General features: G+C 35.8%; 1 protein-coding gene across 1 annotated transcript in view; it reads left to right on the plus strand.

The window, feature by feature from the left end:
• The window catches only part of CFAP47 (cilia and flagella associated protein 47), a 484,475-nt gene that overhangs the window by 385,023 nt on the left and 73,384 nt on the right, over window positions 1-26,068 (plus strand). Inside the window, exon 57 of the mRNA XM_034649559.1 lies at window positions 3,088-3,186. Coding sequence (XP_034505450.1) covers window positions 3,088-3,186 — 99 coding nt within the window. The remainder of the gene's footprint in view (window positions 1-3,087; window positions 3,187-26,068) is intronic.

Here is a 26,068-nt window from a genome sequence, read left to right on the forward strand (position 1 = left end):
CTTCAGCTCTGTCAGTTTTTGGTTCATGTAAGCTGAGGCTCTGTTATCTGTGATAGACATGTTAGGATTATATGTCTCCTTCATGTATCAATATTATGTAATGCCTCTCTTTGTCTCTAGTAATTTAATTTTCTCTGAAATTTATTTTATATTGATATTAATGTAACCATTCCTGTTTCTTATAATTAATATTTGCATGATACATCTTTTCCCATCTTTTTTCTTTCAAACTACGAACATCACTAAATTTGAAGAAGTTTCTTGTAGACAGAATATTGTCAGACCATTTTTATTCATTCATTCATTCATTCATTCATTCATTCAGATAAACTCTGCCCTGGCTACCCTTTCTCTCAGCCTCCTATCCAGCAAGAGAATCAGAGTGTTGCCTGTGTCTACCAGCAGGAGCCAGAAAATCAGTTTCCCTCCTCTTCTTTCTTTTTTTTTTTTTTTTTTTTTTCTTNTACCCCTCTTAGCTGATCTGGGTTTGGGGCTTCTGCAGTGCCTTGTCCTGTATATATAAGAGGCTATAGACAAACCCGAAACTTGGGGCACCTGGATGGCTCAGTCAGTTAAGCATCCAACTCTTGATCTCAGCTCAGATCTTGATCTCAGGGTCGTGAATTCAAGGCCTGCGTAGGGCTCTATGCAGAAAAGAAAAGAAAAAAGAAACCAGGAACTCACCACCATGTTGTTCCTCAAGTTAACTTCTTCTTTTTCCCATGCTTTCAAAGTCTCCTCAGGCTTGTCTGCTATGTTACATCTGACAAGTTTTAGTTGTAAGACGGAGAGGCTAGGAGGAGTGGAGCTACTTTGTCTTCATGGTTTGTTTTTTTGTTTTTTGTTTTTGTTTTAGTTATTATTCTTTCGTATACTTCCCAGTTTGGCCAGCAGGATCCTTTGCAAGTCAATCCCTAGGTCCTTTAAATTGTCTCTATTAGTTTTTGAACATTTTGTTACTTTCTGGCACAAGAAGTTCCAGTTTCACCACTTAGCTAGTTTTAAAGCTAGAGTTAGACACTTTTCTAAGGTTTGCTTTATAGGGACAAAGTATTTAGTATCCAAGAAATGAGCACCAGATGTGCTCACTATTGCTGGGATATTCCTTTCAGGGGACAGAGCAAATAGAATTATTAAAAATTGTTGTTTTGGGACACCTGGGTGGCTCAGTTCATTAAGTGTCTGACTCTTGATCTCAGCTCAGGTCTTCATCTCAGGGCCGTGAGTTCAAGCCCTGAGTTTGGGCTCCACACTGGGCATGGAGCCTTCTTTAAACAAAAAAAAAAAAAAAAAAAGATTCGTACTTATATCTCCCTTTCAGTCCTACACCATAGGGTTCTTCCTCAATTTACCTCACTCTCTGTTCCTTCTCCCACATGAGAAACCTGGTTCTCAATACAACAGTGAAGTTCATTTGCTCTATCATAGTCAATATTTTGGCTAATATTGTCAAAATTGCTATATTCTTACAACTACAAAAAAAGAAAAGGGAAGAAAAGAAAAAGGAATAGAAACCTGCTAAATAGAGTTAAAGCTATCTTTACAATTACTTTTTGCGCCTAAAATATATTGTACTACAGTACAGCAGAGAACTATAGCCAAAATATTCTTTGATTCTTTATTCTGTGTAGCTTTGTTGTCAATTCATACAAAGATGGATTCCCTATTTTTTTAATTTAAATTCAGTTTTGTTTTTTTTTTAAAGATTTTATTTATTTATTTGACAGAGATAGAGATAGCCAGCGAGAGAGGGAACACAAGCAGGGGGAGTGGGAGAGGAAGAAGCAGGCTCATAGCAGAGGAGCCTGATGCGGGGCTCGATCCCATAACGCCAGGATCACGCCCTGAGCCGAAGGCAGACGCTTAACCGCTGTGCCACCCAGGCGCCCCTAAATTCAGTTTTAAGGGTTGCTTTTTGAGACTTCTTAAATTCAGTTGTATTTTTGAATTTGTGAAACACGTATTGTTCACAACTCAAAGCTCTATAAAAAGTTCTGAAAGAAATTTCATTCCCATACCTACGCTATCTACCACATTCTCAGTAGGTAATCATTTTATCTTCATTTGATTCTGATTTATCCATACTGTGTTTGGTTTTGCAAAAATGAGTTTATATGAATAAGTGCATATATACATACCTAGTCCCATGTCATCCTCTATCTAATGCAGAGGTCGATACCGTATCATTTCTTTTGCACCTTGTTAACTTCACCTAATAATATGTATATGTCTAGAATCCCAATAAAATAGTTAGTGGACACCCTACTCATTGATTTTTATGACTTGTTAGTACCTCAGTTTTTGCTACATTATTGTTTATATACAACTAGTCGCCAATACAGGGACCTTTTCATTATTTCTAATAATTTGCCATATAAATAGTGCCCCAATGCAGATTGCTATACAAATAATGCCCTTACATGTATACTTTCTCATGTTTGAGGTGTATATTAAGGTGTATTTCTACAAGCAGTATTGATTGGCAAAATGGTAAATATATATACAATTTTACCATATGTTACAAAAAATCCCTTTCATAGGGGTTGTAACATGCACTCCCATTCCTTTCTAAGAACAGTGTCAGCTGATATCTAGTTCAATGTGCTTAAAATTATAAATGCCTGTGCTGATACAGATTTTTGTCTTTTATACATGGTAGTACTAAAAGCAAGTACTTGTTATGTAGCCAGTATGTTTTGGGTAATTGATTGATTTTGTATTTATTGGTTTAAATTATTGTCAATGCATGTACATTTAAACAAAAATAATTAACTACTAGAATCCATTTTTAGACAGTAGGCTCAAACAGGCTCTCAGTAATGTCTGTTATTTGAGTAGTTGACATTAAGTTCTAAGAATGTATGAGTTGATTTTATAATATTTTTTAATATTATAGAGAAAACCTTTATAATGTTGGATATGTTCTTCAAAAATGGCATTTAAATCTCATCTTAAAATACACTTTGAAAAATAATCATCTGAGAAATTTCCCATTTGAGGGGAGTTTTGATTCTATTTCAATCTCCACTGCTATTTTTCCTCTTGAATGTGACATAGAGAAATAACATCTCTTTATATTTTTATCAGGTCAGGAAAAACCCAGCCATCTCGTCATTCACCATTACTGGGCTAGCTTCTTCCATGAGACTGCTGCCTTCAAGTTTAGCGGTCAGAGTCCCACACAAGGTACTCCATATTCTGTCATCCTATATGCTTTTGTATTTCAGAGATGATGAAATTACATGTCTGTTGTCTTAATACATATTTAATAACAATTACACAATTGAATAGTTGGACACAAATTTTAGTAAGTTAATAGAATAACATGGGTAGTATAATCTTTATATATATTCATTATCTGTTCACTGTTTTTCATTCCATAGCACAAAAGTACAACTTGTAAAATATTTTGTCTTTGAGATTTTTAATGTTCAAAAGTCCTTTCGGCCACTTAATACTAAAGTGTGTGAGGGGCACCTGGCTGGCTCAGTCAGTAGAGTGTGTGACTCTTGATCTCTGGACTGTGAGTTCGAACCCCACGTTGGGTGTAGAGATTACTTAAAAATAAAATCTTTAAAAAAAATACCTAAGTATGTGAGTTAAAGATTTTGGAAAATTAAAAATAAATAGTATGCTAAAGCTATTCAGAATCATGAAAAATAATTTCATCTTTACCAAGCTAATGATTCCCTGAAAATTTATTAGAGGGTGTACATCTTTTTGTACTATGTATTAATCATCCCACCTGCTCATTGAGGAACAGGAGAAAATCTAACGTGTAAGAAATAATAAAGTTGCTTAAAATCTAAAGCTCAAAAAATATTAATTTGCTTGAAATAATATTTTTAAATTACATTAAATTAATCATAGTTATGGTAAACATGATAAAATATGAATTATCTTAACATAATACAAAAATACTAACTGGAATTGGCAACCACTACTAGCATCCCAATACAAATGGGTTCATGACTTTTTTCTTTTTTTTTTTTATTATGTTCAGTTAGCCATTGTATAGTACATAATTAGTTTTAGATATCGTGTTGAATGATTCATTAGTTAAATATAACACCCAGTGCTCATCACAGCACATGCCGTCCTCAATACCCATCACCCTGTTACTCCCTCCCCCCAACCTCCTCCTGTCTGAAGCCCCGAGATTGTTTCCCGGGGTCCATAGTCTTTCATGGTTCATCTCCCTCTCTGATTTCTCCACCTTTCGATTTCCCTCCCTTTCCCTATTGTCCTCCTTGCTATTACTCATGTTCCACATATGAGTGAAACCATATGATAATTGTCATTCTCTGCTTGACTTACTTCACTTAACATAATCCCCTCCACTTCCATCCATGTCGATTGCAAATGGTGGGTGTTCATCATTTCTGATGGCTGAATAATATTCCATTGTATATATGTACCACACCTTCTTTATCCATTCATTTGTCAAAGAGCATCTCAGCTCTTTCCAGTTTGGCTATTGTGGATGTTGCTGCTATGAACAGTAGGGTGCATGTGCCCCTTCTTTTCACTACATCTGTGTCTTTGGGGTTAATACCTAGCAGTACAATTGCTGGGTCGTAGGGTAGCTCTATTCTTAACATCTTGGGGAACCTCCATACTGTTTTCCAGAGTGGCTGTACCAGCTTGCAATCCCACTAACAGTGTAAGAGGGATCCCCCTTCGCCACATCCTCACCAACATTTATTGTTCCCTGTTTTGTTAATTTTTGCCATTCTAACTGGTGTAAGGTGGTATCTCATTGTGCTTTTGATTTGTATTTTCCTGATGGCTAGTGATGTGGAGCCTTTTTTCATATGTCTGTCAGCCATTTGTACGTCTTCTTTGGAGAAATGTCTGTTCATGTCTTCTGCCCTTTTTTTGACTGGGTTATTTGTTTTTTGAGTGTTGAGTTTGAGAAGTTCTTTATAGATCTTAGATTTATTGTACTATTTATATCAGCATCCTAAATCTCATTATTTTATTTCATTGATACACCTCCATAGTGTAGGTGTTATTATTACTCTTATTAAATCAAGGGGATTGCAATTCAGAAAAATTAACTTACATAAAATTGAGACAGTTGCTTGGGGCGCCTGGGTGGCACAGCGGTTAAGCGTCTGCCTTCGGCTCAGGGCGTGATCCCGGCGTTATGGGATCGAGCCCCACATCAGGCTCCTCCGCTATGAGCCTGCTTCTTCCTCTCCCACTCCCCCTGCTTGTGTTCCCTCTCTCGCTGGCTGTCTCTATCTCTGTTGAATAAATAAATAAAATCTTAAAAAAAAAAAAATTAAGACAGTTGCTTAATGGCAAAGCTAAACCTCCTGTGTACGACTTCAAAGTCTTTGTTTCCAATTTCTTTGTAACCCATTAAAAAGAGTGTAAACAGTAGTTCACAAAAGAGTAAGTGCAGATGGACAAAGAATGATTCAAAATATGTTCATAGTCACTAATATTCAAATAGATGTTGATTTAAATGATAGCCACGTAAGTTTTCTTTTTGCTTTTTTATCTTTATTTTTTTAATCCTTGAAACCATGGTGAAATTTGAACAAGTACTGCTTTGGGAAATATAAATCACAACATAGCTTCTGAAAAGCACTTTGTGTAATGTATATAAAGAAACTTTGAAATTATAACCCTTTTGACCCAGTAGTTGCAATTCTGCTGAGATCATTTTTTTTAAAGATTTATTTATTTATTTTACGGGGTGGGGGGAGGCAGAGGGAGAGGGAGATAGAGTCTTAAGCAGACTCCACGTTGAGCACAGAGCCCAAGGTGGGGCTCAGTCTCACAACCCTGAGATCACGACCTGAACCAAAACCAAGAGTCCGACACTTAAATGACTGAGCCACCCAGGTGCCCCTCTGCTGAGATCATTTAAAGAAAGAATCAAAATATTGCACTGCTTATAATAGCAAAATGTTGGGAACCATCTGAATGCCAAATAACATCCTTATTATATTTGTATTAATTATTTACATGTCTGCTTATATTTTAATTTTACTTACCCATTGAGTATGTGAGACATTTTCTTTTTTAAAATTTTTTTCCATTGGTTCTACACTTTCAGTCTTTCCACATTGTGAAATCCATAAAAAATTCACCTACATTTTCTTTTTCTTCTTTGTAATGGGGAAAGAGATACATATAAATAGGCAGCTTTTTCATTTACTCCTTTAATTCATTTGAATTTTGCTTTTTTGCTGTGTAATTATAATCTTATTTGATTCCCCTCATTTAATTAGCAAGCTTCCCATCTTTTCATTTGATAATAATAATCATTCTGTAGCCACTTATTTTTGCATCCTGTATTCGATCATATATATTCTGTTATGTGGATCTATATTTCAGGTCTTGTTCTAGTGTCATACAGTTTAAATCCTACAATTTTATGTTTTCTTTTTTTTTTTTTATGTTTTCTTATTATATTTCTTTCTTTTCATGATCTCTTAAATAATTTATTTCCAGGGTGCCTGGGTGGTTCAGTCAGTTAAGTGTTTGACTGCTGGTTTCAGTTCAGGTCATGATCTCAGGGTTGTGAAATTGAGCCCTACGTTGGTCTCTGCGCTCAGCATGGAGTCTGCTTCAGATCTCTCCCTCTTCCTCTGCCCCTCCTACTTGAGAGTGCTCTCTCTCTCACAAATAAATAAATAAATATTTTTAAAAAATGAATTAAAAACATAATTTATTTCCTTTTATCACCTATTTATCCTTATAGAAAAAATTCAGAATAATTTTTTGTCAAGTTTCAAAGAAGTCCCAATAAACATTTGATCACAATTACATTAAACCTATAGACAAATCTGGGGAGAACATCTTTGCAATAATCTCCAGGACCATTTATTTCCTTGTTATTTTCAAGCATTGTGTTTGTAAATGTCAATAAAATTCATTTTTTGCATGACAAAATCATAAAGCTTCCAGTACCCATACTTTTATTTAAATAAACCAAATAATGAGTGAAAGGGCCCAAAAGGTAAAAAAAAAAAGATATACATAAATAAAAATAAAATGCCAGGGATTGCCTACTCTAAACATGGAGTTGTGTATGGGAATTATGGAAATTATTGTTTCTTTTACCAAAGTCAACAGTCTTATTACATTTGTTTACAAACCTTTTATCTTTGTTTATTAATTTTGAACCGCTCATATATTGAAATGACTTTCCTTGTTTTTTTTGATTCCTGGTTCTTTATTCTTCAGCAAGTGATTTTTAATATAGTTTCAAATTTAAATAAATAATTAATAGTTAGTAATTATATATAATGTAATTTCCGTGCAACACAGACCAACATTGTATGTTCCAATTTTAAATTTTCTAATTTGAAAAAAAGAGATTCTGAAAGTTCTTTTTTTTTTTTTTAAGATTTTATTTATTTATTTGATAGAGGAGACAGCCAGCGAGAGAGGGAAAACAAGCAGGGGCAGTGGGAGAGGAAGAAGCAGGCTCATAGCAGAGGAGCCTGATGTGGGGCTCGAACCCAGAAGGCTGGGATTGCACCCTGAGCCGAAGGCAGATGCTTAACCACTGCGCTACCCAGGTGCCCCTGAAAGTACTTTCTTAATTAAAATTTATATTGTTCTAATTGTCTTCACATCATTTTCAAATTTAATCTAGTGTTCTCCTGCATTCCTTATTGATTTCCCTAGTGTCTTCGGTGACTTGTTTTTTCAGTAAACAATGTACATCCTGCCTGTGTGGGGGGTTGACAGTTCAAGATGTACTACCTGCTGCTCTATATAATAAAATCTCCAAAGGGGGTTATTTTCTCTAGAAACTTCTTGTTTGCTCTGTTGTTCTTATGTGGTATTAGTGTTAGGGGTGTTCCTGATGATTCAGGGAACATAAACATTAAAGGTACAACCAAAATGGGAGCTGTTTCTTATATTGCTATGGACATTTTTAGAGACTTTAGGGTTCATTGGCCATACTGTAAAAATTACCTGTAGATATAATCTCGTATGCCATGTAAAGCATTTATAACCTTAAAACTCTTTCCACCTCTACATGGAACATTTCCTTGGTGAATACTTGAGAACTAATAAAGATTATCTTATTCTTGACCAGCATTTACCTAAGTGTGTAGAGTAAAATACTAATTTCAAGAGATAGAAATAGATATGATATGAGAAAAAAAAAACTAAGTTCTGTGCTTAAATTTGGGAAATACCTGCTTAAACAAAATTTCCTTTATGGCAGGTTTTCCTAGTACTTTTTTTTTTTTTTATCTAATGCTGTCTGTATTTCCATATTGAGGAAATAACATGCTTTTGGAATGTATATCTGGCTAAGAGACAAACTTTTGTAAATATTGCTCTCAGGTGAACTGAGTTAGCAGAGAGGTTCTAAACTCCTACCCTCCAGTTTGCTATGTCCTGTGACATTGCATTCAATTCAATTCAGGGAAGGGCTCAGCGTTAAAGGGAGACCAACTGATAGCTGCTAAGACTAGTGTATGTTTCTCGATGCAAATGCTGCTTCTTCATTTCATGCTGAGCTCTTCTATGCATCATCCCAGTCTTAACCTGACTTCAGCAACGTTTTGGTCTATATGTGACAAGAAGACATAGATAAAAATAATTTCTGCAGATATTCTCATATTACCTTCTTTCTGAAATTTAAGTTCCTTTGTATTTATAAAATCCTCTAATAAAATTGCATCTTTGTATATGAAGATATAGACCAAGACTAGAATTCTAGCTATTGACACTGTTTACTTCACATTGGAAAAGGACATTCACATCCATTTTATTCCACTACAGAAACTTTTTTTTTCCTAGAATTTCTTCATTAGAATGAGTTCCATGCTATGGTGTAGATAGCTCAATATTTCATTTTGTTTTTAATAAGTTCACTGTCCTTTTTGTTATCTTTCTCTCAAAACTGGTGACAGGAACTAGACAGGAGGGGGGAAAAGGGGGTCTTCCTGTCAGTGAAGAATGTTAACCTGCCATGCTTTCACTTTGGAGCTCATTCTTGTCTACACATCTAATTAGGTTGAGTAACCAAGAATGAGATAAGAGTGGAGGTGAATTGTGATCGGGGAGGGCATCCTGCTACAAAGCTGATACATTTATAAGACCCAAAGTGTTCTTTTACTCCTTCACCAGGAAGTAATCAAATGTCACCGAAGAAAAAAATCTTAGCTGTAGCATTTTACTGGGTCCTCTGACTGTGACATTTTAAAAAACAGGGTGGGTGGGGAGGGGTTAGTTTTATTTTATATCATAATGTAACTCTAGAGAATAAGTTGCTTCCTAGGACCCTAAGAAGATATCCAAGCTATAGGCACTGGCATTAGACTTAGAGTCCAAAAATCTGTTGTGTTCCAGCTTTGACTGTAACCTAGAAAGTTTGTGTTAGCTTGAGCTAGTTTCTGTATTCCTAGATCCTAATCTGGACATCATAAAAAATGAAAATCGGTTTTACCAAATAGGATATTTTTTGAAGAACAAATGCAATTGTGTATGTGAAGAAATTTCTAAACACTAAAATTACAAGTATTGGTTATTAGTATTATTTGTATAGGTGAAAACAGGTATAAACACAAAGATGGATTCCTGGTTTCTTCAGTTTTATAAGAAACAAGACTAGCGTACTGCTGATGCATGCCAGGAAATACATTTCTGAAAAATGAATAAAGAAATAAATAATAGGTTTCTTTTCTTCTGAAATCCACTTGTTTTCTAGGTGAAACAATTGCTAAACAAATGTTTTAATTTTCGTCAGTTACTCATTGATGAAATTCTTATTACCTTAGGTGAATACTGATTTTCTAGAATACTAGTTTTTCCAGAAAAAAATTTCTTACAACGGTAGATCTCTATTTCTATATTTGTGTCTGTATTTTTAAAATTATCCATCTTTGTTCTTCCTTTTGATATCCCTAATCCTTTATGTGTTCTACTTTTATTAAACATTTTCATTAAAAAATATCACTGGGGTGCCTGGGTGGTTCAGTCGTTAAGTGGCTGCCTTAGGCTCAGGTCATGATCCTAGGGTCCTGGGATCAAGCCCCTCATTGGGCTCCTTGCTCAATGGGGAGCCTGCTTCTCCCTCTCCATCTGCCTGCTGCTTCCCCTACTTGTGTTCTCTCTCTCTGTCAAATAAATAAATAAATAAAATCTTAAAAAAAAAAAAGAAAATATCACCAAATTTCAGTTATTCATCTACAACCTTCACAAATTTTGGCATGTCACCTATATAATAATTTACTTAATAGTATTTGAATGAAAAACAGTGTCACTTGCCGTGAGCAATAACAATGTACTCTGTGCAAGGAACTATTTCAAACACTTTACAAATATTAAAGGATTTAGTCCTCACAATAACCCTATGAGATAGATTGTATTAGTACCCCTCTGTTAGATGAATATACTGAGACATGTAGGAGTTATGTCCAAGATCACACCCACAGTATATGCTGGAGCTTGGGTTTGAAAGTAGGGCTTGGGCTCTTACTCAGCTATACAATACTATTATAAATAGAAGACAGCTGTAAAACATCTGTCAATAATAATGAAACAAAAATTTTAAATATCTGTCCACGTTTTGCTCAGAATTGTCTGACATATCATTGTTGCAAAACTGTTTTTCTGAGAAGGAGTTTAGTGTGCAGCAAGTTTATTAGGCAGTACTCTCAGGATCAGCAGCACTGGGGAAGACAAGAATGAACAACACTGAACAGAGGGAGAAGGTGGAGACAGAGGTGTTGGCTCACACCACGGCAAGCATTGAAACGAGGCTAGCTCTTCAGAGTTGCCCCAGTTTGGAATGAGGAGGCCATGATTTTATACCTCCATCTCATTTTCCCCCCACTGCCTACATCAATCTAATCCTTTCCCCAGGAAAGGAGTTTGACTTTGGTCGGGTGGCTCTATAGCTGAAGGCCCTCCTCCCAGAGAGCTGATACCTAGCTACTATATACTGGACATGGTCTTCGTAGCTTGCGGCATAAAATCATGAAGATATATTTCTCTTTTTTACTAGAAGCATTATTGTTTACTTTTCCTGATACGTATTTCAATAACTTCAATTATGGTAAGGTGGGAGTCCAGGTTCATTTTATTCATTATGTATACCAAATTGCCCTAGCACCATTTATAGTGATACATAATTGCATATATTATCTAGTATCTTCAATATTATTAATACATTAATTAATTGATGGATATGTTAATAAGAATATCTTCATACACACATACTCTACAATTGATTTATGGTCATTTTCGAGGTTGTTTCATTAATGAACTAGTCTATAACTAGCTAGTATCTTTTTAAAAATTGTGATTTAAAAATTTTTAATTCCAATATAGTTAACATACAGTATTATATTAGTTTAAGGTGTATAATACAGTGATTCAAAACTCTATACATTACTTGGTACTCATCATAAGTGTTCTCTTAATCCCCTTCATCTATTTCACCCATCCCCCCACCTACCTCTCCTCTGATAACAGTCTGTTCTCTTATCATTAAGAGCCTGATTTTTTGTTTGTCTCTTTTTTCTTTGTTCATTTGTTTTGTTTCTTAAATTCTACATACAAGTGAAATCACGTGGTATTTGTCTTTCTCTTACCAACTTATTTCACTTAGCATAATACTCTCTCAGTCCAAGTTGCAAGAGACAGACCCTATATGAGGTACACTACAAAGGGAAGACCTACAGCTGAGAGTAGAATAGACATTAAGAAAAGCCCTTTGGCAAACTAACCCCAACACTAAACAAAATTGTACCACTCCCAACTACAAAATTATGAGACATACAAACAACAGGGGGAAAATAACATTCTCTCAAGAGAAAAACCAGTTATTAGGACCAAAGTGGGACATAGCACAGATGCTCAAACTATCTGATAGGGCATTCAGATTACTCTGTTTAAGCTTTGAATGGAAAAACCAGGCAAAGTAACAGATTGGATTAATTTAAGCAATGAGATGGAAATTATGAAAAACGAATCAAACAAATGCTCAAAATGAAAACACAGAAGAAATATAAATAATGTCTTTGATGGACTTATCAATAGATTTGACACAGCCAAGGGGAAAAAATCCATGACCTTTAAATTAGGTTGCTAGAAATCACACTAATGTAAAGATAAAAAGAAAATAAGGCAGAAAATCAGAGACCATTGAAGAGTTATAGAACAGTATCAAGCAGTCTCACATATTTATAATGGCAGTTCCAGAAGGCAGAAAGATAGAACACCACAGATGAAAAGAAGAAATATTTGAAAAGGTAATAACTGAGGTGTTTTGTTTTTTTAGAAAACCTAGGCAAATGATATTTAAACTGCAGAAAGCAAACAACAAAAAGAAACTGTTGAAGGTAGCCAGATTTTTAAAAATCGTTTTATTTTTTTTAATTTTATTTATTTTTTTTAAGTAGGCTCCACACCCAGTGTGGAGCCCAACATGGTGCTCAAATTCACAACCCTGAGATCAAGATATGAGTTGAGATCAAGAGTCAGACACTCAACAGCTGAGTCACCCAGGCACCCCACGTGGCCAGATTTTTTTAAAGACACATTACATACAGAATAATAAAGACTTCTCTTCATAAACCATGTCAGCTAGGTAGTAATAGAGTGACATCTGTAGTGATGCAAGAAAAAAAGTACTGTCAATCCATAATTCTATACCCCAAGAATGCTCTTTACAATGTAGAATTAAACACTTCTTCAAGTCAGTATACAAAACCCAGTTGCATTTCTCTCTACTGGCAATAGACAATTCGAGTGTGACGTTAAAAAATGTCATTTAGGATAACAACAAAAAACCCCTGCAATTCATAGGTAAATATCTAACAAAATATGTACAGTATCTTTGTGCCAAATAGTAGAAAACACTGATGGAAGAAATCCAATAGACCTAAATAAATAGAGATACATCATACTCATTGACTAAAAACCCAATATAGTTAAAACGTCAGTGCTCTCCAATTTGTTAAGTAGATCCAGTGTCTTTCCAATCTATTTCTCATGAAACTATTTTTGCAGATATTGATAAGCTGATTCTAAAATATATATGATGGACAAAAGAATTAGAATTTCCAAAAAAATAAGGAAGAGTGAAATTGAAAAGCTTACACTAACAGAGTTTAAGATGTACAGGCATCCTTGGAGATATTTATTGCAAGTTTGGTTCCAATCCCCTGCAGTAATGCAAATATTGCAGTAAAATGAGTCAAATGAATTTTTTGGTTTCCTAGTGCATAATATGCTATAGTCTATTAAGTGTACAATGGCATTATCTCTAAAACACAATGTGCATACCTTAACTAAAAATACTTCATCACTAAAAAATGCTAACCATCATTTAAACTTTCAGTGAGTCAGAATCACTGATCAAAGATCACTGACTGAAAACGTTTGAAATGTACGATTACCAAAATGTGACCCAAAGACACACACACACACACACACACACACACACACACAGTGAGCAAATGCTGTTGGAAGAATGGTGCCGAGAGACTTGCCTGATGCAGGTTGCCACAAACCTTTAACTTGTTTAAAAAAAAAAAAAAAAGCATTATCTGAGAAGCTTAATAAAGTGAAGCAAAGTAAAAATGAGATATGCCTGTACCTAAAATCTACATTATTTTGTATTGACTAAACAGACATATAGATAATTTGGCCTGACTAAAGTTGGGCATGAAGGTCAAATGAACAGGAGAGAAAACCCAGATTTAGATCCACACAAATATAATCAACTGAATATTTTGGGGTCTGAAGAAATACCAAACACATAATTGACACAAGCAAGGTCCACTGATAGGTGATCGAATTAGATGGTGAAAGTTCAAAGAGAAGGAATTTTGCATAATCTCAAAGTATTTACACAAGATGTATATTAAATTCTAAGAAAATACTGACTTACATTGAAGAAGCCGGCAGATACCACCTCAACCAAATAATAAAGATTAACATGACCAATAATAAACTATATCAATATCATGTATCCCCTGATAATTGGACACAGAGAAGAAGAAATCATCTCTCCAGTATTATTCACCAAAATATATATCCTCAATCTTATGAGAAAACATCGGACAAATTCAGACTGAAGAGCATCCTGTAAAATAACTTACCAGTACCCTTGAAAAGTATCGTAAAAGACAAGGAAGGGCTGAGTCACAGATTGAAGGATACTCAAGGGATATGCCATCTAAATGCAATGCAGAATCTTGGCTTGGATCATGTGATATAAAATAACATTAGTAGAATAGTTAATAATACCTGAATAAAGTATATGGTTTAGTTAATCATATTGTACCAATGTTACCCTCTTAGTTTTGATAATTCTACATTTTCAAATAAAAGGTTAAAGTCTGTTAGAAAGTATTATCTCTGAAATTACTCCAAACATCATTTTTCAATTTTGTTACTAAAAATCCATAGCATGTTTTATAGTTTCTGTAAGACTATGTGAATCTTTCTTTGTGTAAGGTAAATTTAGAATGGTAATGTGATGATAAATTGAGTTTTGATTGCTACAAGAAGTAGAACAAGGAGAATTCCAATGCTAGCTGGTTAGTTCATGTTCATTCCTAAAAAAATTATTGATATATTATTAAAATCATGTAGAATGCTTGTAATGAAAACAAACATGAATAGTAATAATAGCATGGATAGATTAAGAGCAAGTTCTTTTTATTTATTTATTTATTTTTACATTTTTTTATTATGTTCAGTTAGCCACTGTATAGTATATCATTAGTTTTTGATGTAGTGTTCAGTGATTCATTAGTTATGTATAACACCCAGTGCTCATCACAACACATGCCCTCATTAATACCTGTCACCCTGTTACCCCTCCCCCAACCCCTTCCCCTCTGAAACCCTCAATTTGTTTCCTGTGGTCCATAGTCTCCCATGGTTCGCCTCCCAAAGAGCAAATTCTAACACTTTAACCTAGTTTTACAGATCTTCCTTGATGTACGATGGGGTTATGTCCCAGTAGAGCCATTTTAAGTTGAAAATATCGTAAGTCAAAAATGCATTTAATACACCTAGCCTAGCAAACGTCAAAGCACAGCCTAGTCTACATTAAACCTGCTCAGAACATTTACATTTGGGCAAAATCATCTAAGACAAAGCCTATTTTATAATAAGGTATGGAATATCTCATAGAATTTGTTGAATACTGTAGTGGAAGTGAAAAACAGAATGGTTTTAAGTGTATTGGTTGTTTACCCTTGTGATCGGGTGGCTGACTGGGAGCTGGGGCTCACTGCCACTGCTCAGCATAATGAGAGAGTATCATACACCATATCGCTACCCCAGGAAAATATCAAAATTCAGAATTCAAAGTACAATTTCTACTGAATGTATATTGCTTTTGTACTATCATAAGGGACTGTCATATTTTGCTAAACTCTCAGATCTTGGAAAATACATAACAATTATGTTCTTTGTTTTCTACAAGGCATTGCGCAAATTCCGTCATGAGATCCTTGGGATACAAATATGTAGATTCTAGTATGTTGAACATTTATATCCAAAACTGATAAATGGTCATTTACTCTGTCATTATAGTCATTCCCTTCCTTATGCTTTCAACTCCCTTGTTTATCTTCCTTCTTCTATTCACTAAGTAAACCCACAACTGTGGTTAATTAGTCAGTAATTGGTGCATTAATACTGCATAACAGCCTCATAATCTCAATCTTTTATAACCAGAAACATTCATTTTTCTTGTGAATCTTTTGACTAGCTGGGTAGCTCTTCTTATCTTTTGTATCAGTTTCAGAACTGTTCTATGTGTTATTCACTCTGGGACATACCTAGAACATTTTTTTCTTACTGTGTCTGGAAGAACAAGAGGGCAAGTGAGTTCTAAGGCCACAGCTTGGATACCATCACCTACACCCATATTCCATTGGTCAAATCAAGTCATATCAATGAAGATGGGAAATGTCAAAGTCAAACCATGGCCATGATTATATAATTATAATAAGGAGCTGTGAAGTATGAGGAAAAGTTGTCCAGTCTACTACACCAGACACAAACCAACTCTCTGTCCTTTCTACACTTGCCGACACATAGCTGAGTATGGCTGGGAGACAAAGAAAAAGAAACAAAGCAAAACAAAACAGAAAAACCTCTGACTTTCATTACTATGGCCAAATGGTTTGTATTCCTGTCACAAACCAGCCCCTTCACTTGAATCCCAGATTTCACCTCTTCTGATTTATTCAACAGCCTTGCCACCCAGTTATCCCTTATCTCACCTATATCTACAGTGTTTGCATTGACTGGATGATTCCCAGCATAATATCAATATATATTAAATTAACACCTTGATCCGATGGCCCCTGCAGCCCTCAACCCACTTCTCTCTTTTTCTTTGAAGAGAAAGTCCTGGAAAAAGTTGTCTATCCTCACTTTCTCTGCTTCTTTATCTCTATTATCAATTCTCTTATTCACTTCAGTGAGAATTTAATCTTGCCAACTCAACTAAAATTACTTTCGTCAAGGAAATCGTGACTTTCATGTTGCAGAATCTACAGGTCAATGCTATGTCCTTATCTTTATCTTTCAGTGGTATTTGACATAGTTGACTTTTCTCTCCTTGAAATGTTATATTAACTTGACTTTTCATTTTCCTCCTACGTCATTGTTCAGCCCTTGTGAGTTGTCTTTTCTGTCTTTTATCTGCTATCAGAACTCAAGATGTTAGTTTGATTTGAGCCTCAGTCCTATCTCTTTTCCAGTATATTATCTTCCTGGTCATTTCTTTCAGGCTTGTGGATCCTGTCTATTCATCATGAACTCCTAATTTATGTCTCCAACTCCAGAATTTCTCTTGAGTTTCAACTGTTTATTTCCTTTGTCACATGGGTATCTAGTAGGTATCTCTTATTCAGTATTACTCGTGATATACCTGTTCCCTCACTCTCATGCTAATTTCTTCCTCAAAGACTTCTCCATCTCACTTAGTGGCACCATTATTTATCTAGTTCATCTTGCCAAACACCTGGGAGTCATACTTGATTCCTTTTTGGTTCTCAGTGCAAATTCCCAGCCCATCAGTGAATACTGATCGCAAAGTCATAAATGTGTATCTCATTTCTGGCCCTTTTTTACCACCTCCATCATTTTTACCCTAGTCTACACCACCTGAAGTGCTACAGTTCCTTCCTTTATTTCTGTCTTGCACCCTAAATTCTGATCTCTGCACAGAAGACAGAGTGTGATCTGTTGTAAAACATAAGTTGAGTCATATCACCAAGCTTTTTAAAACCTCCCTGTGTTATCCAGTTCAGCTTTAGAAGGTGAAGTCAGAAAGGCCCCATGTCATCTGGTCCATGCTTTCTTTTTTTTCCCCTGACCTTGCCTTCTCTAATTTCTCCCACCCTTCACTGAGCTGCTGCAACATCCTGAGCCAATTCCTATTTAAGTGTTTAGGTTGTTTACCCTTCTGCTTGGAACACTCTTACCTCAACTTCTTGGTTACCTTCCTCTAAATCCTTTAAATGCCTCCACTCAGTGTTACTTCTTGAGAGAAGTTTTCCCTGAAAACAGCCTTCACTAATTCTCTCTTCCTAAATAATTAACTTAAAACCTATTGTATAGTTATCTGCCTGTTTATTCCTCTTCTTTCCTCTATTTTCTATTAAGTTCCACAGCACAAACAATATTTTCTCTCATTTCCTATGGTATTCCCAGTAACTAAAACTGTTCCTCGCTCAGTTCATTCCCATACGAATATTTATTGAGAGCTATAATATGTTAAGATCCTGTTCTAAATTCTGTAGATACAGCAGGGAGCTAAACAGGCAAATATCTCTGCCCTACTGGAATTTATATGCTACTAAGAAAAGGAAGACAATAATCAAATGGGATGGGGAAAGAAAATGAGTACAGTAGGGGGAGAAGGAACGTCGTGGTGTTGGAGGTGCAATTTTGAAGAGGGGGGCTAGAAAAGCCCTTACTGAAGAGACAACATGAATAAATGAATTAGCCTGCTGAGATGGCTATAATAAATGGCTGATAGAGTCTCATCTGAGTCCATACCATCTATGTCTTGTGTAAAAACAGAGAATATTCAGCAAATTGATGTATCACAAAAAGCAGGAAGAGAAAGCCAATATGCTAGAATGCTAACTGGATATTTATTCTCAATATTCTGTAATGTTTGGCTGAAGTCTTCAAGACAAAGTATTAAGGAAATAATAGAATGTCTGACATGCGAGTGCAAAGCATCAGTAACATAAATTGAATATTGTTGTGTTCAGCTTGGGAGCACATTTTTGGTTCTGGCTTACTTAATTCTTTTTTTTTTTTTTAAGATTTTATTTATTTATTTGACAGAGATAGAGACAGCCAGCGAGAGAGGGAACACAAGCAGGGGGAGTGGGAGAGGAAGAAGCAGGCTCATAGCAGAGGAGCCTGATGTGGGGGCTCGATCCCATAACGCCGGGATCACGCCCTGAGCTGAAGGCAGACGCTTAACCGCTGTGCCACCCAGGCGCCCCGTGGCTTACTTAATTCTTGATAACATACTTTATAGTCAGATTATCTAAAAATTTAAAGTAGGTTTGAACCATAATAGTAAAATTGCTTTTCGCAGGTGTAAGAATATAGGTAATTGTTCCAAATTGCTTTGCACTAATTAGATCCTACCTGGATAATTTGGGTCAATTAAACATGCTAAATATTAAGATACTGGAAAATAAAATTCTTCTTTGCATTGAAGGATGAAGGTTCCTTTGTCATATCTTAGGAAATGGCTAGTAAATACCTGATAAATGGCTAGACAACTCTACTTATAACCAAAATCTCCAATGGGACATATTGATTGAATTTACATTGATGCTGAAGAAACCACACATAGTTATATTTGTTAGGAGTGAAGTCAGAAATTTGGAAAATCTTACATTATGAATAAGTCAACATGTTATAATTTAGGTAGAAATGGTGATGTCCCAATGGGCAGGTAGTCCATGGAGATAGGAATTCAAGGACAGTATTTGGAGATCTAAGAAATCATCATGGGTGGAAATATAACATATAGCTGAACTTACTGGTTTGGGTTTGCCTCTTTTTTAAAAAAATTATTTACTTGAGAAAGAGAGAGAGAGTGGAGGGGAATAGGGGCAGAGGAAGAGAATACCTACGCAGACTCCCCACTGAGTGGGGAGCCCACTGCCGGGGCTCCATCTCATGACCCTAAGATCATGACCTGAGCCGAAACCAAGAGTCAGATGCTTAACTGACTGTGCCCCAGGCGCCCCTTGGGTTTGCCTCTTAACGGACCTAGCAAAGACAGTCAAAATCTTAAAATCTTGGATTTAAATAATTAACAAGACGTGACAAATACATAAAACTATATTTAGTGCTTGAGGGAATAAATTATAATGAGCATGGAAAAGTGGCGTCTCCAAATGTGGAAGATGGAGTTTAATTTTCTGTATTGCTGCTGACAGCAGAACTTCAGCCAGAGACTATTAGCTCTAAGCATGGAACCAGGGCCTAAAACAATGAAAAACCTTCCAATTTTGTTTCATGAGGGAGCTGAGGACCATAAGAAATAGGAATTCTTCATTAAGTGGTTGCTCAGGGGCCATCTTCCTAATACTTCTTAGAATATATTCCTACATTCACTGGGAGGTTATTCGTGAGGACCATTAAATTAGAACTCAAAGATTCTGTCATTCTATATTAATGACATTAATAAAAACAGATCTATATAGGTTTGTTTGCTTTTGGAATAGTTATTCTAATTTTGATGCTAAGTTTACGATATTTTCTCTTTCTTAACAAAATGGAACGCTTTTTTTCTTAGGTGCTAGAAAAGACATAAGAAAGAAAAATTTGGAATGAAAGTGCTTAGATAGTAAAGTGAAAAGCAAAGCAAATTATATGCTTTTTGACTGCTTTTGGAATCAAACAAGATGTGAGTTTGAGAATAAAATTATGTTTTGTAAAATGGAATATACTCTTTTAAGTTTTATTGGTCTAATAATATTTTTATTATGTTGGGATCAAGAATCAAGTGCCCATCTTGAAAGAAACATAATAAAAAATGCTTAAAATTGAGTATCCACATGTATATGAGAGAGAAGAAATCAGGACAAAAATACTGAAGGTCACTGGCACAGAATTCGGGATGAAAAAACATAGAATGCATTAGCGTCTGTGCAAGAGCCTCAAGAGATGGAAGCTGTAAAGACAGTGTTGAGAGATAGTAAAAGTGGTGACAGCGTTAGCACTTTTGGGTCACTTTTGAGAAGCTTAATGCAATTCTATAGACTTTGCATTTTTGTTTTAATTCTCAGACTCTGATAAGTGAGAACATGTGCTAAGGCATGTCTTATGACCAGTTTGGTACACCCTAAAAACCAAAATTTCTGCTTTATGCTACACAAATATTACATTTTTCATTGTTTTTGTATGAAAAAAAATATACTATCAGACTCCAATTCCAGGATAAGTATTATATTCAGTCAGTGAGGTTAATTAAAATTTTCTATCACTTCAAACCTTTATTTAATTTCGAGGGAAAAAATTCCAGAAATAACAAAGTGTGTCAGATCAGAAGAGTTTAAAATGAAAATCAATATGCATCTGTCAAATGTAATCAGAGCTCTATCTGATATGTCAAAAATCCAATTACACCTGAGCTGAAATTGTTATCGTTTTTTTCTTCTTCTTCGTTTAGCTGACAATCCTATGTATATTTAGGTCTAAAAGTAAGATCAAATGCACATAAGTTGTCATGGTCTCCGTGAGTGGGAAATAAGTATACAATTGAAACTCTCTACTGTCACCAGTTCTGTGGGCAAGTCAAAATTTAATCTTACAGAAGGGATTAGATTTATATTTTTTCAGTTATCTCATAAAAGGGATATGAAAAATGCATTTTATGAAAACATTCATTCTAGGATTTCTCTATTTTAACTAGGCACAAGCATTCATTACCTTTGCCACTTTTATTCTTCCTGAATTCTGGTTGCTATAATGGATTTCCTTTTCTGTGCAACTGGGCATGTATTAGAGTCCCTGACCCCTTGATAGGACCAGAAGAAGTCATCACTGCATGTTATCCATTTTATTATCATATGTAAATGGTACTGTGATCTTTATCACAACTTCCATCAGGAAGAAAACTGGTAGGAGGTAAAAGGTAAATGGTGAGACACTTATCTTGCAGACAAGCACTGGATCCCTGAGTACATTAGCAAACTCTCCATATTTGACATTACAGCTGACCCTTGAACAACATGGGTTTGAACTGCTCAGGTCCACTTATATGTGGGTTTTTTACAGTGCAGTATTATAAATGTATTTTCTCTTCCTTATGATTTTCTTAACATTTTCTTTTCTCTAGCTTACTTTATCGTAAGAATACAGTATATAGTACATATAATATAAAAGTATGTATTTATTGACTGTTTATGTTATCAGTAAGGCTTACAGTCAACAGTAGGATCTTAGTAGTTGAGTCTTTAGGGGTCAAAAGTTATATGCAGATTTTTGACTTTGCCTGGGAGTTGGCACCCCTAACCCCCACATTGCTCGAGGCTTCAATTATAGTTTGTTACTTGTGAGGGCTGAGTTTTGAGATAGCTAAGCTCATATATTGCAAAATATATGCATATGTTTAGGTAGTTAGAGAGTGTTGAATGATTGGTGGATTATTTTCAAGCCGTTAGCAAATCCTTACGTGTAATGTATATTTGCCGAGTTATCCAATCTTTCCCATCTCCAAAGTTTCACGCCCAAAGGTAGTGGAAATGTGAGATCTTACCACCATCATTTGTCTTTCTTCCATGTGGGAGCATGTAATTATACAGTTATCCTGCTTTATATCTGTTACCATATGAACACCAGTTCTTCTGGGTCACCCCTCATTCTCAGCATTCATATCCTCAAGGGCAGTGCATGCACTTTCTAAAAGATTTTTGTTTAAATTCCAGTTAGTTAACATACAGTGTTATATTAGTTTCAGGTGTACAATGTAGTGATTCAACACTTCCATACAACACCTGGTGCTCATCAGTATATCCACTTTTTATCACAACTTTCTCTCCTTTCTAAACTCTAAGACTTTACCACACAGTCCTCTAGAACTCTCAATTTATCATAGGGAAAATACCCTCTCTCCCCAAATCAACTAATCTGAATGTTTCCTCTACCTTCTTGAAACCTGACTCTCCCCTGAGAAGACATTGTTTCCCTGTAACTAGAAAAATCCTCATCACCACTTTGAGATACACTGTTATTGTTATTGATAGTAGCATTAAATATTCTTTTTTTAAAAAAGATTTTATTTATTTATTTATTTATTTATTTGACAGACAGGCAGCGAGAGAGGGAACACAGTCAGGAGGAGTAGGAACACAGGCAGGGGGAGTGGGAGAGGAAAAAGCAGGCTCCCAGTGGAGGAGCCCGATGTGGGGCTCGATCTCAGGACTCTGGGATCACGCCCTGAGCCAAAGGCAGACGCTTAACAACTGAGCCACCCAGGTGCCCCGCATTAAATATTCTAATTATTTTTTTATATTTCTTGATTTTTACATTTTAATGTTGAGTAACATTTTTTTCATTCCAAAAAAAGTTATAGAACTAAGAAAATCGTAATATAAAAATGAAAGCTCTGTCTTGGATTATCTCTAAGTATTGGAAACAATTCATATTTGCCAAAATATTTTTAAAATACTCCTATTTATTGGACTTCTGGTTTTGCCAAGACAGCGTAGTCCTTTTCTTCCTACTCTACTCTAACCAAACATCAATGGAAAAACCACACGTCCCCCACTCCGATAGCCTCAGTAGGGCCAACCAGATCATTGATTTTGCATCCTCCTACCCTCATGCCTCATAAGCAGCATACTCTGATTCCCTTCCCCTCTCCTGTCTGTGGTGTTGATGGGGCCAAGTGGCAAAACTAATCATTCCCCCAGCTGAAGTAGGCAGTGCTCCAGTTCCCTTGCCACAACAGTGTTGGTGGAGCCAAGAGGGGAGCTTGAAGCAGAAGCAGGTGGAGCTCAAAGTACCCCACCAGGAAGGTGTCAACAGTGCTGTTGTAAGCTGAGAGCTCGTCCTCACCCAGGAATAATGAGACTTAAAGAGCTGGTGCCTAGAGGATCGAGTCACCTCTGCCTACACCTGTTGTCAATGAGACAGCAAATTGGTGCAAGTTGGGCTAGTAAAGCAGTCCACTTGTCTTCCCTTTCTGGTGTCAGCAAGATCCAGTAGGGTGTAAACCAGGGCCAGTAGCCACTCCTATTCCATTCCATTCCCAGGAGTCAGTGAGATCCGGTGGGGACCACAGTGTACATCCCTGGCAAGCATCAACAAGGTAAAATGAAGTGATGTGAGGCAGGAGAGTTGTCATTCTGCTTCCCTTCTCCCTATATGTGAATCAGGGCCAGTGTAAAACTGAGCCTCCAACCCCACCCTAGCATCAGTGAGGTGGAATGAAGTGGTGACAGGTAGAGCTAGTTGGCACTCTGCTTCTTTCTATCTCTTGGTCATTTCTCTTGGACCCATCAGGGAGTAGACCTTCCACCCCACCCTTCTGCAGTGAGGCAATGTAAATCAATGCCCCACATTCTGCTTCGACAAATAATTTTGAATTCTCATCGAAAAAATGAAAAAACAGAGAATCTGAGGAAAAAATGTAAGTTAAAGAACCAAGTTGAAGTACTACTACTGATAAAATACACTAAGTTAAATAAATGTGTCACTGGATGTGATTGAGAATGGAGATGATGGAGAATAGAATCAGTGAATGTGAGGACAAATCAATAGAATCATCATACACTGAACAACTGAGAGAAGACAAACTGAAAAAAAATGTGCAGAGTTTCAGGGACCTGTAGGAAAATAATAAAAGAGATAACAGTCATATCAGAGCCCCTGAGGGAGAGGAGAGTCTGTGACTGAAACATTATTCAAAGATATAGTATCTGAAAACTTGTGATGAAATACATAAACCTAAGATTCAAGAGGCTAGTAAACTCCAAATAGTTTAAAGCAACAGGAATCCATGGCAAGACACATCATAATTAAACTTCAGTAAACAAAAGACAAAGAAACAAACCTTGAAAGCAGCCAGAGAGAAATAGTGCATTACTTACAGGGAAACAGCAATTCAGATGACAAGAGATTTCTCATCTGAAACCGTGGAGGCCAGAAAGAAGTGATACATAATTTCCAAGTACTGAAAAGGAAGAATTGTGAACTGTAAATTTTATATCCTGAGAATATATCCTTCATGAATATAGGGGAAATAGACATTCTTAGATGAGGGAAAAGGAAGACAATTTGTTATAAGCAAACCAGCCCTTAAAGAATGGGTGAGGAATATTCTCTAAACAGATGGTATTGAAAACTTAAGAAGAATTAGAATTTCAGAAAGTGAAGAGCATCGAAATGGGTAAAATAAATCGTTGAGTCATATTTGCTGATTGAAGCAAAAATTCCACTTAGTGATATGGAGTCTATTTATATATCTCTATCTATCTATCTATCTATCTAGAGATAATTATATTTGAAATATGGAGCAGATAAAGTAATCTAAATGGAAATAAGATATATTAACTATATTTTCCTAATTTCTATGTTTTTGATGCTCTGGTATCTGGGACCTTGTTGGGAACTGCCTCTCCCGGGTTTAGCTAATTCCTAGAGATAGTAAATGACTCATTTGCGAGAACCTTTTGTATGCAAACTAACAAATTTAGAGTCCATGCCTCCCACACCTCTTCTTTTAGGCTTTTACATTCTAGATGTATATTCTCCTTCCCTTACTACCCGGGGCTGGGAACCCTTATACTCCAAAGCCTACTGAAATTATTCAAAGCCAATCCTAAACCTGCTTAACCTATTTACCCTATCTTGCTCATTCCTTCATATGAAAACCACAATAAACACTCTTGCCTGTTCCCCCACCTCATGACTGACTCTGGTGCTTCTCCATATGGCCCTGCATGACATGGCATACCTCCTGTTTCTGGGAGTATGTGAGTATAAAAACTTCTTCATGACAGTCATTTCTGTGTCTGCATGTGTTACCACATGTGATTAAAACAAATCCTGGGTACATTTTTTTTTAAGATTTGATTTATTTATTTTTGAGAGAGAGAGAGTGGGGCAGAGGGAGATGCAGACTCCCCACTGAGCAGGGAGCCCTATTCGGGACTCGATCCCAGGACCCTGGAATCATGACCTGAGCCTAAGGCAGACACTTAACCAACTGAGCCACTATGGCACCCAAATCCTGGGTACATTTTAAAATATAAGGTATACGGTATACACACTTCATTCAAAGTAGCTAAATATTGATACCTGTGGACAGCAATAGGTTGCATATGTATATTGAATTATCATTTAAAACAACTAAGTGAAGTGTAATATACTAAAAACACTATAAATCAGAATCCTAAAATATGTTCAAGTAACTCATGACAGTATCACTACAGATAACCCTAAGATATTAGAGAAATAAAGCAGTATTATAGGCAACTTTAAACACATAAATCCAACAACACAGGAGAAAATGATCCAGTTCTAGTAAATTTGAAACTACCAGAATTCACCAAAGATGAAAAAGATAATATGAATAGTCCTATAACTATTAAAGAAATTGAATTCATAATTGAGAAACTTCCAAAAAGAAATTTTCAGACTCAGATGGCCTCAGTGGCAAATTCTATCAGACATTTAGAGAATTAACATGAATCTTCCTCAAACTCTTACCCCCAAAAAAGAAGAGGAAGGAACACTGTTTAACCTATTCTGTGACCAGCATTACCCTGACACAAACCACAAAAAAGAAAAACTACAGACTAATACTGTTCATGAAATTAGACACAAAATGTCAGTAAATTGAATCCACCACTATATAACAAAAAATGTACCCACAACCAAATGGGGTTTATTCTAGAAGTAAAGGCTGGTTTGGTATTTGAAATTCCATTAATATAATCCACCTTGTTAAAAAGATTAAGGGGAAAAAAAATCACATGACAGTCAATATGGAAAAAGCATTAGAATAAACCCAATATCCATTTCTTAGAAAACTCTTTACAACCTAGGAATAAAAGGGAATTTC

The sequence above is a fragment of the Ailuropoda melanoleuca genome, chromosome X, assembly GCF_002007445.2.
Source record: "Ailuropoda melanoleuca isolate Jingjing chromosome X, ASM200744v2, whole genome shotgun sequence".
Classification (NCBI taxonomy): Eukaryota; Metazoa; Chordata; class Mammalia; order Carnivora; family Ursidae; genus Ailuropoda; species Ailuropoda melanoleuca.